Source organism: Pimephales promelas, chromosome 23 (genome assembly GCF_988280905.1).
Source record: "Pimephales promelas chromosome 23, fPimPro1.hap1.1, whole genome shotgun sequence".
In the NCBI taxonomy this organism is placed as follows: Eukaryota; Metazoa; Chordata; class Actinopteri; order Cypriniformes; family Leuciscidae; genus Pimephales; species Pimephales promelas.
The window spans coordinates 9,504,578-9,522,016 of record NC_142791.1 but is presented as its reverse complement, the minus strand read 5'-3'; the positions used below and the strand labels follow the sequence as shown (position 1 = coordinate 9,522,016).

General features: G+C 37.1%; 1 protein-coding gene across 4 annotated transcripts in view; it reads left to right on the top strand.

The window, feature by feature from the left end:
- Positions 1-3,207: 3,207 nt before the first annotated feature.
- The window catches only part of LOC120482022 (protocadherin alpha-C2-like), a 55,276-nt gene continuing 41,044 nt past the window's right edge, over positions 3,208-17,439 (top strand). Inside the window, exon 1 of one of the 4 annotated variants that reach the window (XM_089126217.1) lies at positions 3,208-5,682. In XM_089126217.1, coding sequence (XP_088982343.1) covers positions 3,313-5,682 — 2,370 coding nt within the window. In that variant the 5' untranslated portion in view covers positions 3,208-3,312. Of the gene's footprint in view, positions 5,683-7,093; positions 9,577-10,432; positions 12,895-13,640; positions 16,108-17,439 lie in introns of those variants that run through there. The other 3 variants (XM_089126218.1, XM_089126221.1, XM_089126215.1) reach the window with 3 other exon arrangements.

Genomic DNA, 17,439 nt, shown 5'->3' with positions numbered 1-17,439 from the left:
ATGTAACGGTGTTGCAGAGATAATATCCTCTATGAATGTTTACATTGTTCCAAATAAGCATATATTTCATGTAATGGGTTAGGGAAATCTTTTTAGAAACATTTTTTTTTCTGCTTTTTAAAGCTAGTTTCTACTTGGAAATGCTAGTTACCTAAAGCTAGTTACCTTTATCACCAGACCATGACACTTTCATTGCTGTGTGAGATTTTTATTATTATTATTAGATAATAATTAACAATATATAGACTGATGGCTTCTCAATCATATCCATGTGGTTGTAAAGGTCATATTGGTTATAGACTGGTTTGTTTTCTGGTCTGTCTCATTCTTGAGGAAGGTAATAGTGCTCTGTAACTGGGTTACATTATATGCGATACGGTTTTCTCATTTTGTAATTTATCTCTTTCTCAAGCTCTGTACTCTTTTTATAGCAACTCTCCTCTCTCTTTCTCATGGTCTGTACTCTTCTTAAGTAACAGTGTGATCTGTCTTATGAGGATTGTATTATTATTTTGCACCTGGTCTAACTTATTTGCAAAAGCCTCTCTGTCCATGATGTTGGTGAGTCTTTGCGTCGAGCTGAACACGTAGCACTATGATGAAAGTCAGCAGAAGAACACACAGCAGCACCAAACACACCAGAACTGCTCCGTACATTCTCTTCCACGCAGAATCTCGTCCTAAAAATGACAAATATGCCAATTTCTTTAGCTTACAATTTTGAACATGTTCTCTGTGTGTGTTCCTGTTCACTATCATAATGAGGTGAGTGTGTATACCTGTGCATTGAAGTCTTTTTGCATCTGAGTCCTCCGTTCCTGTTCTGATAACATCATATATCACGTCTTCATTGTCATAGATTTCACCCTCTTCTTCATAAGCTCTGTTCCTCTCTTGTGTTTTAGTGAATTTCATGTTGACATATAAGTACTCAATCTAAGATGATTTCAAGTGCTAAGTCTTGATCGTTTCCCTGATTGTCTTCAGGACTGCACTACTCTGTGCTCTTCTGCCTTTTTATGTTTTCTAAGAAGAAGTTGAGGTCCAAGTGTCAACTTGAATCATGCCACATCAAGTACAACCAACCACTACATTTTTAAAACCTTGTTTTTTCTTGTTGCTGTTGACTCGATTTAATGACCTAATTTAAAACAGCAAGCCTTGTAAAGCAAGTAAAAAACAATCATTTTCTAAAATAAATAATCGTCCAAAGTAATTTATGAATAAACCTCATTGCAATGTCTTACTCCATTTTCCCTTTCTGGACAAGAACAGACAACAGGGGTAAGGGGGGGGAGAGACATATAAACATGTGACGCACAATTCAAAAAAAATACTGTAGACAAGCAGGCACAGATTGCAAAGGCATAAAAACATTTATAAAACAATATGACATGACACAATCAATATTCACACAGAGGCCACATTGAAGCACATACTGGACATAACATTGAAGCAGGCAGCAGAGACCAAGTGGCAGCAGCACGATCAAGTCCGATGATTCGATAAGCAAAATGAGTTTTGATTTGGAAGACATAGCATTGTAACAAGGTAAACAATTTCTTTCTTATGAAACTCAGGCCTAGGCAATCGTTTTTTGTAGTTTCAGCTGCGATAAACAACAGAAAAAAGTAACTTTGAACATTGCAATCTTTATCCTCAATATGGTTCTTATGGAAAAACAGAATACAAAGGCATTTCATGAACTGAGACATTCTGAGCAATAAAAGATATATACATTTTGCGCACAATGTTAGATCTTTTCAAAGATTCACAACTAAAAGTGAAACTAAGTTATAGATCCACTGTCTGTTTTCAATTGTTTTTAAAGTTGTTCTTACATACCGCCCTCACATAATTTTCATAAAATTGAAATAAGGCCAATCAATGGATAGTTGTAATTAACACACCTAAATATGTGATTAATTAACATGATTTGGATTCAATGATTTATGTATTTAGACAATAGTGATTGCAGTCTGGTTTTAGCTTTACATGTATTTTTAATTTTTTTTCTCATTTATGGTGATTGTATGTAATGCACTTTTATTGTCACTGTCTGATTTGATCTCTACAATTTGACAGATGTTTGATTTAATCAACAATCCAGCTGAAGTTATGGTGAAACAGGTTGTTGGACTCAATAAGATTGTGGGTCTTTTTTCATCCAAATGAGAAACTGCAAGTGAGACACTTTGAAGTAATTTGAAGATTTTTAACAGTTGCAGTTTCATCAACTTACTACAGATCATATCTTGTTTTGGCAAAAGTATTTTTTCTGATCTGAATATGTATCTGCTCATTTATTGTCTCAGTACCAGTCTTATCACTTTGGTAGTGTTTTGTCTTATGTAGACAAGAAACACAAAAAGAATAATTAATTTGGTAAATGGTCAGAGCCAACATGGTAACATGCACACATGCTCAGCATTCTCTCTACTCGTCTCTCCTCTCACTTCACAATTAACTACAAATAGGCAACTTAAGTGTCTTCTAGTGGTGCAAAATAGTCATGTTTAGCAACGTTTAAAAAGTACAGTTTCATTAGTTTGGACGTTTATAAAATATTATGAAACAAAATTATTATTTTTAAGTCTTAAAAAATAAAAGACGATTTTTCACTTGTTAATAGGATGATACATTTTGTTTTAAGTTGTTTCAGCATCGTGTTACTTTGTTGTTTTAATTTTGTTAATAGATTTATGCGCAGCTTTGGGATTTCATCAATTGATTTGCTTATACTTCTTTTCTACTTTCTCCGTGACTTTTTTTTTTTACAGACTACAGGAGTATTTTTTATTAACCAACTTCTTGACACCTTAACCTTCTCTTTTTTATGTTGGAACACTTATTTTGTTATATCATCTTGGTGTTTGTTTATTAGCTTGCATTATTGCCAAACTGTAGCCTTCTGTTGCAGAGCAAAGTCACTTCAGTACCATGGACAGCGGTAATTGCGTTGTATATTTATTCTCATACATTTAGTTGTTGTATACAAAGCATAATATTTTTTTCTGTTTTGTAATGACTGTGTAAATATGAAGGTTGACTTTATGAAGATGGTAGCATGATTATGTTTTTTATAGAGTAGAGCCTAGCATTTCAATGTTTTGTCACTGTTATAACACGTGGTGGCACTGCAGACCATGACTTTGATTTGAGAGTCACCTAAGCTCCTCCTTTACAGCAACAGAAAGGGTGCAAATAACCAAGGCTTATAGTAGCAAGTGCGTCGTGATTTCGGATTGTATCGAGAGAGGTTTATTTAGTTGTTTTAATTGCTTTTAGTCGCTGGATATTGACTGCACAATCATGGGTGTTACAGAATATTATGGCTTCTGGATCGTTGCATTTCTGTCTTTATGGAAATCTTCGGTTGGCCAGATTGTCTATTCCGTCTCCGAGGAGGTAAATAAAGGAACCGTGATCGGGAATATTGCAAAAGACCTCAAGATCAGCGCTCAGGAACTGGAATCACGCATGTTTCAGATAATGCCTGGATCAAATGCAAAGTATTTTGATGTAAATGTGAAAACGGGGTCGCTGTTTGTCAAAGACAGGATTGATCGTGAGGAGTTGTGTGGCTCTAATCAGAAATGTACATTGAATTTAGAGGCTCTTGCTCAGAATCCGCACAGACTTTATCGACTTGAAATTATAATTGTGGATGTGAACGACAATGCTCCGTTATTTTCTACCAGCATGCACGTTGTCAATGTTACAGAGAATGCAAACGACGGGGACAGATTTCCTCTTCCGATTGCAAAGGATTCCGATGTTGGCAGTAATTCTCTGAAAGATTATAAACTGAGTTCAAATGAATATTTTTCTTTAGATGTTCATAGCGGGCAACAGAGTATATCTGCTGAGTTAGTACTACAGAAAGCTTTAGACCGAGAGAAACAAGCCGTTATTCACTTAATATTAACCGCTGTTGACGGAGGAAAACCTCCTAAATCTGGAACCTTGAGTATTGTTGTTGACGTCATGGATATAAACGATAATAAGCCTATTTTCAGTAAACCTTTATACAAAGTTAAAGTAAAAGAAAACACACCAATTGGAACCAAAATGATTTATGTTTCTGCCACTGATTTGGATGAGGGCATCAATAGTGAAATTCAGTTCGCATTCATTGGACATGGAAATACCGATGAATTGAAACTGTTTAGCATCAATCCTAACTCTGGAGAAATTGTTGTTCAAGGACAAATTGATTACGAAGAACACCCTGCAATTGAACTCCGTGTTCAGGCGAGAGATAAAGGCAGCCCTCCAAAAAGTGCACATTGTAAAGTTTTAATAGAAGTTGTGGATGAGAATGACAATGTGCCAGAGATAGTTACGACTCCTCTGTTGGAAAGTGTGAAAGAGGACGCAAAGTCAGGAACTGCTGTTGCTTTAGTCACAGTGTCTGATAAAGATGGAGGTAAAAATGGCATTGTTCACTGTGCGCTGAAAGGCTCGTTTCCTTTCAAACTGGAGACGTCATATAACAATCATTATTCTCTAGTGGTAGACGGACCTCTGGACAGAGAGAGTGTTTCTCAGTATAACATCACAATTACAGCTTCAGATGAAGGAACTCCGGCTCTTTCCAGCAGCACTGTTATAACTGTTCATATCTCTGATGTTAATGACAATGCCCCACATTTCTCAGCACCCGTTATTACCGCTTTTCTAAGTGAGAATGGTCAAGCTGGAGGTCTCGTGACAAAAGTGACAGCTGATGATTCAGACACTGGTGATAACGCACAACTTTCATATTCACTGTTAGACAGTTCCAGCTCCAGAGTTCCTGTAACAACACTGATCAATATAAACTCTTTGAGTGGAGAAATATTCAGTTTACAATCATTTAATCACGAGGAAACAAAAAGATTTCAGTTTGAAGTGATGGCAACAGACTCTGGTATTCCTCCTCTGAGCAGTAATGTGACTGTAAATGTGTTTATTCTGGATGAGAATGACAACAGTCCAGTTATTTTACCGCCTTATTCTGATCCTGGATCAGTTAATACTGAGAACATTCCCTACTCTGCTGAAGCGGGATACTTTGTAGCCAAGATCAGAGCTGTTGATGCTGACTCTGGATATAACGCTCTTCTGTCTTATCATATAAGTGAAGCCAAAGGAACTAATCTCTTCCGCATTGGAAGCAGCACTGGAGAAATAAAGACTAAGAGAAGAATGAGTGACAATGACTTAAAAACTCACCCACTTATTATTACAGTGTCTGATAATGGAGAGCCATCACTCTCAGCGACTATGTCCATGGATGTTGTGGTTGTTGAGAGTCTGGATGACATAAAGACATCATTCAGAGAAGTTCCTGTTAAAGAGGAGAGTTTCTCAGATCTGAATGTGTATCTGCTCATCGCTATCGTCTCAGTATCAGTCATCTTTTTACTGAGTCTCGTGGGTTTGATAGCAGCTAAATGCTACAGGACAGACGGCAGTTTCAGCAGGTACAGCGCTCCAGTGATCAACACCCATCCAGACGGAAGCTGGTCCTTCTCTAAATCTACTCAACAGTATGACGTGTGTTTTAGTTCGGACACAATAAAGAGTGATGTAGTCGTTTTCCCCTCGCCGTTTCCACCAGCAGACGCGGAGTTGATCAGCATTAACAGTGGAGAAGACACTTTTACGCGCACACAAACTCTTCCCAACTCAGAGAAGGTAAGACACTGGTGATTTCTCGTTACATAGGCTACTATTATTTATTTTAAAAAATTTTTTCAAATGTTTGGTTATCATTATATTTGTTCTGGAATTTTAATTATGTGGCCAAATTAGTCTATGTTTTTTTTGTTGTTGTTGTTATTGCTTTCAAATCGTAGCAGAGTAAAATATACGCAACCACATACGCTTTCTTCCAAAAATACTTTGCTATGTCTCTTTACTTATCTGTGCTAAGAGCTCATTGTTGAATTTTTATTATCTTTGAAGATTTTTCAACTTTCAGATCCTCTAGTTTCTGGATAATCCACGTTACATTTCAACGCATTCTCATCCAAAAGCGCCATATAGGACGCTTTTGCAAAAGCGTAAATATCCAACGCACATGGCACCCTTTAACGTCTAATGAGACGCTTCGGTTAATGGTTAAGTTTAGGTATGGTGTAGGGTAAGGGTTAGACCACTAGGGGGCGCCTTCTGCCCAAATATATATGCGTCTCATTTCACGTTAAAGGGTGCCATGTGCGTTGGATATTTACGCTTTTGCAAAAGCGTCCTATATGGCGCTTTGGGATGAGAATGCTACTGCATATTAAAATGGCTGCAAAATATGCGCGCTAACATTTTGCCAACAATAATGGAGGATTGTTTTATTGTTATTATTTTCATTTTCCGTGAATAATGTAAAAAAGAACATTAAAAATTACGTATTTTTTCTATTTCAGCAAATAGTTCCTTTCTGAAAAATTAGACCGTCAACCTCAAGAGGTTTTAATATGAGCTATATAATTTTTTTTGTATTTAGTTTGCGACCTAAATTTAGGACTCATTCACAAAACCTACACAAAACTATTCATAATAGTGGCGATGGTGATTTTATTTTTTATTATTTCGTGTTTGATCTTGTCTTAGTATCATATTTCGGAACTGGACAGCGACAGTCCAGCCCTTACTGTGTAACATCCCATTTATAACTGCCATTTTTTGTCATCACAGTTTGTTTTGTTAATGATTCAAACACGAACCTAAGTTAAGTCTTTCCTCTTTACGAATGTGCATTTATTTTTGCAAAACACCTACACTAGATTATGTGATGGTTATCAATTGTGGAATTGACATGGGTATAGGCTATTTACTCAAACAGTCAATCTAATATTTAAACTAATATAATCCCACAAAACCTTATTTTCCGCCCTGTTGTATTTTGTCGTGGAAGTGAGTTTTAAAAGTCAAACTAACGCATTTGTAGTTTGTATTTCCTTAAATGTGAAGCTATTCCTTTGGAAACTTTGATATTGCACTGCAATTCCATTAGAAACCGCCTGGAGTCGCTGTTAACCGTGAAAATTTAGAGCACCATAAATACTCGCGTATTTGTATATCTCCTCCTTCCAAGGCACCATTCTTAAACCATCTCATATCAGCATTGTCGTCTGCGGTTCTAGTGAACCACAATTCAGCTGGTCTTATGATTAAATATTTGTTTGTTTCTTTTAGATTTTGAATAGTTGATTTTGAGCAGAGATGAATCAATATGTTGGATCCATATGGACTGCGATTCTGCTGTCTTATTGTTGGACTTTATCCTCCGGTCAGATTACCTATTCCGTCTCAGAGGAAGTGAATGTTGGAACCGTTATCGGCAATTTAGCAAAAGATCTTCACATCAATGTGCTGGAACTGCAACCTCGTATGTTTCAGATTGTATATGGAACCAACAAAAGGTATTTTGAGGTGAATTTAAAGACTGGGACTCTGCATGTGAATAATCGTATTGACCGAGAATCGCTCTGCCCGCCTGATGAGAAATGCACGATGCTTTTAGAAGCGATGGCGCATAATCCACTGAGTCTGTATAGAATAGAAATAAATATAATTGACATTAATGATAACGCGCCATTGTTTCCGATTAGCAGTCAGGTACTGAACATAACAGAAGTGTCCTCTCTTGGAGAGAAATTTTCTCTTCCTTTGGCTGAAGATCCGGATTCAGGCAACAATGAGGTTAAATCCTACAAGCTTAGTCCCAACGAACACTTTTCTTTGGATGTACAGAACGTAGAACAGAGTGTTACTGTCGAACTGGTGTTGATTAAAGCTTTAGATCGAGAAAAACAGCCTCTCATTCATCTAACACTGACTGCTGTTGATGGAGGGAAACCTGCAATGTCTGGAACATTAGAGATAATAGTCAATGTTTTGGATGTTAACGACAACTCTCCAGTTTTTAGCAAATCTCTTTACAAAGTGAAAGTGAACGAAAATATTGCCCTGGGGTCCCACATCATCTCCCTTTCCGCCTCTGATTTAGACGAGGGAATAAATAGTGATATAACATTTTCTATCTTCAAGCAAGGCAGTAGCAAAGCGTCAGATCTGTTTTCAATTGATCCAGATAGCGGACTTATAACAGTTAAAGGTAATATTGATTATGAAGAAAATGCTGCTGTTGAGTTGAGGGTGGAGGCTAAAGATAAAGGCCAGCCTCCCAAGAGTTCACAGTGTAAGGTGTTAGTTGAAGTAGTTGATGTGAATGACAATCCGCCCGAGCTGATGGTGACTTCGTTGGCCAATACTATTAAAGAGGACTCAAAAATCGGAACAGCTGTGGCTCTTATTACAATCTCTGATAAAGACGGAGGTAAAAATGGAGTAGTGCACTGCAGTATTGTAGGTCAGGTGCCGTTTAAGATCGAGTCCTCTTATAAAAACTACTACTCTTTAGTTGTAGATGGAGCACTGGACAGAGAAGAAATTGCCCATTTTAATATCACAATAATAGGTTCAGATGAAGGGACCCCTTCACTCTCTAGTACCAGTGTTATCACTGTTCATATATCTGATGTGAATGACAATGCGCCACGCTTCCCTGAAGCTTTGATGAACGTGTTTCTAAAGGAAAACAGCCCAGCAGGTGCAATTATAGCGACAGTGACCGCGCAGGATCCAGATATCAACACGAACGCTCATATTTCCTATACTTTAGTTAACAGAGACAAAACTGTGATTCCATTGATCTCTATGATTGACATAAATAGTGAGAGTGGAGACTTGTACAGTAAGCTATCATTTAACTACGAAGACCTTAAATCATTTCAGTTTGAAATTCAGGCGACAGATTCAGGTCTTCCATCACTAAGCAGCAGCTTGATAGTAAATGTTTTTATAACTGACGAGAATGACAACAGTCCAGTTATTTTACCGCCTTATTCTGACCATGGATCGGTTAATACTGAGAACATTCCCTACTCTGCTGAAGCGGGATACTTTGTAGCCAAGATCAGAGCTGTTGATGCTGACTCTGGATATAACGCTCTTCTGTCTTATCATATAAGTGAAGCCAAAGGAACTAATCTCTTCCGCATTGGAAGCAGCACTGGAGAAATAAAGACTAAGAGAAGAATGAGTGACAATGACTTAAAAACTCACCCACTTATTATTACAGTGTCTGATAATGGAGAGCCATCACTCTCAGCGACTATGTCCATGGATGTTGTGGTTGTTGAGAGTCTGGATGACATAAAGACATCATTCAGAGAAGTTCCTGTTAAAGAGGAGAGTTTCTCAGATCTAAATGTGTATCTGCTCATCGCTATCGTCTCAGTATCAGTCATCTTTTTACTGAGTCTCGTGGGTTTGATAGCAGCTAAATGCTACAGGACAGACGACAGTTTCAGCAGGTACAGCGCTCCAGTGATCAACACCCATCCAGACGGAAGCTGGTCCTTTTCTAAATCTACTCAACAATATGACGTGTGTTTTAGTTCGGACACAATAAAGAGTGATGTAGTCGTTTTCCCCTCGCCGTTTCCACCAGCAGACGCGGAGTTGATCAGCATTAATAGTGGAGAAGACACTTTTACGCGCACACAAACTCTTCCTACTACCGATAAGGTAAGCCATTGCAACTTGTGCAATGTATTGCAATCACTGCTTGACTTGCAAAATTACATTTTTAGAAACGATTCAGTTGAATGTTGGGTTTTTATAAACTCCCATTACAGTTTATTTTCCAGTTTATGTCTGTGGAATAATATAAAAAATAAATATCGTTTTTGTAGCTTTTTATTTTGTTTGCTTTTTATTACGCGCATCCCGATACTCAAGTTAATACCTAACATACTGGACATCTTTTTCAAATTAGAAATGTTATTTAAATTTCTCACTTGTTGTTACGATGACGCAGTTTAGTTTTGCAAATTAGTTCATTGTCTTGTGATTTTGGAAATACACTACTTACGATGACGCAGTTTAGTTTTGCAAATTAGTTCATTGTCTCGTGACTTTGGAAATACACTACTGGAATAATGACCTTATCTTACAAACTGCTGTTTATATATATATATATATATATATATATATATATATATATATATATATATATATATATATATATATATATATATAACGTTTAACTGTGGCCTATTTTGTATTTAAAAAGATAAACATATTCAGCACCTTGGACAGCGGTATTGGCGTTATATATTCCTTCTCAATATTTGTATTTGCTGTAATACAAAACAAAATCTTTTCTGTTTCGTAATGATTGTGTTGATATGATGATTTCGATTTGAATTTACGAAGATATGTTTTCGTTTAGTTTACTCTTTGCTTTATAGAATCCTTTATGAAGTACCATTTTGTTTCATCACTATTACAACACGTGGTGGCACTGCAGACCACAACTTTGAGAGTCATCTGAGCTCCTCCTTTACAGCAACAGAATATGCGTTGAAAGGGTGCAAATAACCAAGGCTTATAGTAGCTTCTGCGTCGTGATTTCGGATTGTATCGTGAGAGGTATGTTTAGTTGTTTTAATCGCTTTGAATAGCTGGACATTTTCTTGCACAATCATGGATTTCTCCGGATATTATGGCTTCTGGATCGTTTTATTTCTGTTAAGGAAATGTTCGGTTGGCCAGATTGTCTATTCCGTCTCCGAGGAGGTAAATAAAGGAACCGTGATCGGGAATATTGCAAAAGACCTCAAGATCAGCGCTCAGGAACTGGAATCACGCATGTTTCAGATTATGCCTGGATCAAATGCAAAGTATTTTGATGTAAATGTAAAAACGGGGTCGCTGTTTGTCAAAGACAGGATTGATCGTGAGGAGTTGTGTGGCTCTAATCAGAAATGTACATTGAATTTAGAGGCTCTTGCTCAGAATCCGCACAGACTTTATCGGCTTGAAATTATAATTGTGGATGTGAACGACAATGCTCCGTTTTTTCCTGACAGCGTGTATGTTGTCAATGTTACAGAGTTTACAAACGAAGGGGAAAGATTTCCTCTCCCGATTGCAAAAGATTCAGATGTTGGTAGTAATTCTCTGAAGGATTGCAAACTGAGTTCAAATGAATATTTTTCTTTAGATGTTCATAGCGGGCAAAAGAGTATATCTGCTGAGTTAGTACTACAGAAAGCTTTAGACCGAGAGAAACAAGCCGTTATTCACTTAATACTAACCGCTGTTGACGGAGGAAAACCTCCTAAATCTGGAACCTTGAGTATTGTTATTTACGTCATGGATATAAACGATAATCAGCCAGTTTTCAGTAAACCTTTATACAAAGTTAAAGTAAAAGAAAACACACCAATTGGTACCAAAATAATTTCTGTGTCTGCCACTGATTTGGATGAGGGCATCAATAGTGAAATTCAATATTCATTTCATGGAAATACCGATGAATTAAAACTGTTTAGCATCAATCCTAACTCTGGGGAAATTGTTGTTCAAGGACACATTGATTACGAGGATGATTCTGCAATTGAACTCCGTGTTCAGGCGAGAGATAAAGGCCATTCGCCAAGGATCACACACTGTAAAGTTTTAATAGAAGTTGTGGATGAGAATGATAATGCACCAGAGATAGTTACGACTCCTCTGTTGGAAAGTGTGAAAGAGGACTCAAAACCAGGAACTGCTGTTGCTTTAGTCACAGTGTCTGATAAAGATGGAGCTAAAAATGGCATTGTTCACTGTGCGCTGAAAGGCTCGTTTCCTTTCAAACTGGAGACGTCATATAACAATCATTATTCTCTAGTGGTAGACGGACATCTGGACAGAGAGAGTGTTTCTCAGTATAACATCACAATTACAGCTTCAGATGAAGGAACTCCGGCTCTTTCCAGCAGCACTGTTATAACTGTACATATCTCCGATGTTAATGACAATGCCCCACATTTCCCAGCACCCGTTATTAACGCTTTTCTAAGTGAGAATGGTCAAGCTGGAGGTCTTGTGACAAAAGTGACAGCTGATGATTCAGACACTGGTGAGAACGCAGAACTTTCATATTCACTGTTAGACAGTTCCAGCTCCAGAGTTCCTGTAACAACACTGATTAATATAAACTCTTTGAGTGGAGAAATATTCAGTTTACAATCATTTAATCACGAGGAAACAAAAAGATTTCAGTTTGAAGTGATGGCAACAGACTCTGGTGTTCCTCCTCTGAGCAGTAATGTGACTGTAAATGTGTTTATTCTGGATGAAAATGACAACAGTCCAGTTATTTTACCGCCTTATTCTGATCCTGGATCAGTTAATACTGAGAACATTCCCTACTCTGCTGAAGCGGGATACTTTGTAGCCAAGATCAGAGCTGTTGATGCTGACTCTGGATATAACGCTCTTCTGTCTTATCATATAAGTGAAGCCAAAGGAACTAATCTCTTCCGCATTGGAAGCAGCACTGGAGAAATAAAGACTAAGAGAAGAATGAGTGACAATGACTTAAAAACTCACCCACTTATTATTACAGTGTCTGATAATGGAGAGCCATCACTCTCAGCGACTATGTCCATGGATGTTGTGGTTGTTGAGAGTCTGGATGACATAAAGACATCATTCAGAGAAGTTCCTGTTAAAGAGGAGAGTTTCTCAGATCTGAATGTGTATCTGCTCATCGCTATCGTCTCAGTATCAGTCATCTTTTTACTGAGTCTCGTGGGTTTGATAGCAGCTAAATGCTACAGGACAGACGGCAGTTTCAGCAGGTACAGCGCTCCAGTGATCAACACCCATCCAGACGGAAGCTGGTCCTTCTCTAAATCTACTCAACAGTATGACGTGTGTTTTAGTTCAGACACAATAAAGAGTGATGTAGTCGTTTTCCCCTCGCCGTTCCCGCCAGCAGACGCGGAGTTGATCAGCATTAATAGTGGAGACGACACTTTTACGCGCACACAAACTCTTCCTACTGGAAAGGTAAGCCATTGCAACTTGCTTGCTTGTGCATTGCAATCACTGCTTGACTTGCAAATATTTTTATTTTTATTTTTTAGAAACGCTAAGTTTTTTTTTTTATAAACTGTCATTAGGCTACCCTTAACATTCCAGTTTAGATGTTTCTAATAGTAAATTAGGAAATAATAGGAATTATCTTCTTATTTATTTTATTACACGCATCCCAACCCGATACTCAAAATAATACGTAACCTACTTGACAGATTTGCCAATTTAGAAATAGTATTTTAATTTCTCACTTGTTACGATGATGCAGTTTAGTTTTGCAAATAAGTTCATTGTCTCATGACTTTGTAAATACAGTACTGGAATAATGACCCTATCATACTAACTGTTGTTTGTGTATTTTTATATTTTTTTATTTTTTCAAGGTTTAACTGTAGCCTATTTTGTTTTTAAAAAGCTATATCAATTCAGCACCACGGACAGCGGTATCGCCGTTGTATATTCCTTTTCAATATTTGTATTTGCTGTAATACAAAAATATTTTCTGTTTTGTAATGATTGTGTTGATATGACGATTTCGATTTGAGTTTATGAATGTTTTCGTTTAGTTCACTCTTAGTTTTATAGAATCCTGTATGAAGTAACATCTCATTGTTTCATCACTGTTACAACACGTGGTGGCACTGCAGACCACAACTTTGAGAGTCATCTGAGCTCCTCCTTTACAGCAACAGAATGTGCGTCGAAAGGGTGCAAATAACCAAGGCTAGTAGTAGCAACTGCGTCGTGATTTCGTATTGTATCGTGAGAGGTTTATTTTTATTTGTTTTAATCGCTTATAATAGCAGGACATTTTCTTGCACAATCATGGATTTCTCCGGATATTATGGCTTCTGGATTGTTTTATTTCTATTATGGAAATCTTCGGTTGGCCAGATTGCCTATTCCGTCTCCGAGGAGGTAAATAAAGGAACCGTCATCGGGAATGTTGCAAAAGACCTCAAGATCAGCGCTCAGGAACTGGAATCACGCATTTTTCAGATTATGCCTGGATCAAATGCAAATTATTTCGATGTAAATGTGAAAACGGGGTCGCTGTTTGTCAAAGACAGGATTGATCGTGAGGAGTTGTGTGGCTCTAATCAGAAATGTACATTGAATTTAGAGGCTCTTGCTCAGAATCCGCACAGACTTTATCGGCTTGAAATTATAATTGTGGATGTGAACGACAATGCTCCGTTTTTTATTGACAGCATGTATGTTGTCAATGTTACAGAGAATGGAAACGAGGGGGAAAGATTTCCTCTCCCGATTGCAAAAGATTCAGATGTTGGTAGTAATTCTCTGAAAGATTACAAACTCAGTTCAAATGAATATTTTTCTTTAGATGTTCATAGCGGGCAAAAGAGTATATCTGCTGAGTTAGTACTACAGAAAGCTTTAGACCGAGAGAAACAAGCCGTTATTCACTTAATATTAACCGCTGTTGATGGAGGAAAACCTCCTAAATCTGGAACATTGAGTATTGTTATTGACATCGTGGATATAAACGATAATCAGCCTATTTTCAGTAAACCTTTATACAAAGTTAAAGTAAATGAAAACACACAAATTGGAACCAAAATAATTTCTGTTTCTGCCACTGATTTGGATGAGGGCATCAATAGTGAAATTCAATATTCATTTCATGGAAATACCGATGAATTGAAACTGTTTAGCATTAATCCTAACTCTGGGGAAATTGTTGTTCAAGGACACATTGATTACGAGGATGATTCTGCAATTGAACTCCGTGTTCAGGCGAGAGATAAAGGCAGCCCTCCAAAAAGTGCACACTGTAAAGTTCTAATAGAAGTTGTGGATGAGAATGATAATGCACCAGAGATAGTTACGACTCCTCTGTTGGAAAGTGTGAAAGAGGACTCAAAACAAGGAACTGCTGTTGCTTTAGTCACAGTGTCTGATAAAGATGGAGGTAAAAATGGCATTGTTCACTGTGCGCTGAAAGGCTCGTTTCCTTTCAAACTGGAGACGTCATATAACAATCATTATTCTATAGTGATAGACGGACCTCTGGACAGGGAGAGTGTTTCTCAGTATAACATCACAATTACAGCTTCAGATGAAGGAACTCCGGCTCTTTCCAGCAGCACTGTTATAACTGTACATATCTCCGATGTCAATGACAATGCCCCACATTTCCCAGCACCCGTTATTAACGCTTTTCTAAGTGAGAATGGTCAAGCTGGAGGTCTCGTGACAAAAGTGACAGCTGATGATTCAGACACTGGTGATAACGCACAACTTTCATATTCACTGTCAGACAGTTCCAGCTCCAGAGTTCCTGTAACAACACTGATCAATATAAACTCTTTGAGTGGAGAAATATTCAGTTTACAATCATTTAATCACGAGGAAACAAAAAGATTTCAGTTTGAAGTGATGGCAACAGACTCTGGTGTTCCTCCTCTGAGCAGTAATGTGACTGTAAATGTGTTTATTCTGGATGAGAATGACAACAGTCCAGTTATTTTACCGCCTTATTCTGATCCTGGATCAGTTAATACTGAGAACATTCCCTACTCTGCTGAAGCGGGATACTTTGTAGCCAAGATCAGAGCTGTTGATGCTGACTCTGGATATAACGCTCTTCTGTCTTATCATATAAGTGAAGCCAAAGGAACTAATCTCTTCCGCATTGGAAGCAGCACTGGAGAAATAAAGACTAAGAGAAGAATGAGTGACAATGACTTAAAAACTCACCCACTTATTATTACAGTGTCTGATAATGGAGAGCCATCACTCTCAGCGACTATGTCCATGGATGTTGTGGTTGTTGAGAGTCTGGATGACATAAAGACATCATTCAGAGAAGTTCCTGTTAAAGAGGAGAGTTTCTCAGATCTGAATGTGTATCTGCTCATCGCTATCGTCTCAGTATCAGTCATCTTTTTACTGAGTCTCGTGGGTTTGATAGCAGCTAAATGCTACAGGACAGACGGCAGTTTCAGCAGGTACAGCGCTCCAGTGATCAGCACCCATCCAGACGGAAGCTGGTCCTTCTCTAAATCTACTCAACAGTATGACGTGTGTTTTAGTTCAGACACAATAAAGAGTGATGTAGTCGTTTTCCCCTCGCCGTTTCCACCAGCAGACGCGGAGTTGATCAGCATTAATAGTGGAGAAGACACTTTTACCCGCACACAAACTCTTCCTACCACCGAGAAGGTAAGAAGATGGTTGAAAGTGTGTGTATATTTTTTACATCTTTATTATTTTGATCAGCTGTTTTCAATTATTTATTATGGTTGTCACAAGTCACAACTGTTGATTTGGTTTTCACAACGTGGTTGTTTCACTTGTTTAACATTTACGAATTTGTCTTGATAACTTATACGAATTATGAATACTATTATTTATCTTGTCCAGGATGCAGGATTTTTTTTTTGCCATATATATTAAAATAATTAGTATAAAAATAATGGAATAATCTATATAGTTTACAAAACATAAAAAAATGTCAATCAAATATAACAATATTAGAGACGTAGGTTACAGGAATTATGCAATTAAAATAAAAAAGAAACTTATTATTATTATTATTATTAATAAGTCCGGAGCTAAATGCAGATTGGTCAATAGGCTACAGCATTCCAACATTGTTATTTAACATGATAGTAACTGCTTTGACGTCTTCAGTATTTCTCTGTGCAGCTCCCCAAGAGGATCATTATTTTTGTTGCAAAGCAGTTTTCCTCTGTCATAACCTGGCCCTAGAATATTTTTAGCCATTTCTTCTGTTTGTTTCCAGTCTTATAGCAGCATTAATAACTGAATTATATAGGCTATATATACACCCTAGTGAAAAAAGTAGGCCTATACTTTATTGTATTTAAAATATATTACATTTTTCAATAGTACATTGCAAATATAACAAAAATAGGCCTACTTTCTTCAAATATTTTAAAAGTATATTAGCATCATGCTTTTACCTTCACAATACAACGTTTAACACACTTTAAAATAATTATACTTAAGTATATTTTCTAAAAATTTAATTTAGAAAAATATGCTTGAAGTGAAAATTCAGTTTATTTTTTAAAAGTGTATTTATTTGCACTTCATTAAAAAATTTATTTTAGGTATATTTTAATGTGTATATGCTGGAAATGATCATTGTAACAATGCACTGAAAGTATACTTTCAAAATAATACATTATACAATAATTTTTTGGTCAACGTATAATTTTATTTGTGTAATAATGTACATTTGCTATTGAAAACAAAGTTCAACATGTAGTATTTGGAGTAAGCCAAATGTATTAATTAGCCTTTACTTTTTATTCAAATATATCAGACCACCCGTTATATCATTATACACCACGATAGCCTCGTGGGCCAGTGCACCACCCAAGTTCGAGTCCCGGCTGGAACTTTCCTGATCCCCTATACTTGAAGTTGGTATTAAGTACACTAAATGGACTTAGTTATGCTTTACTATTAAATTACAGCTAAAATATACTTAATACAAAATTAGTCACTTCAGGTTAAATAGCTAAT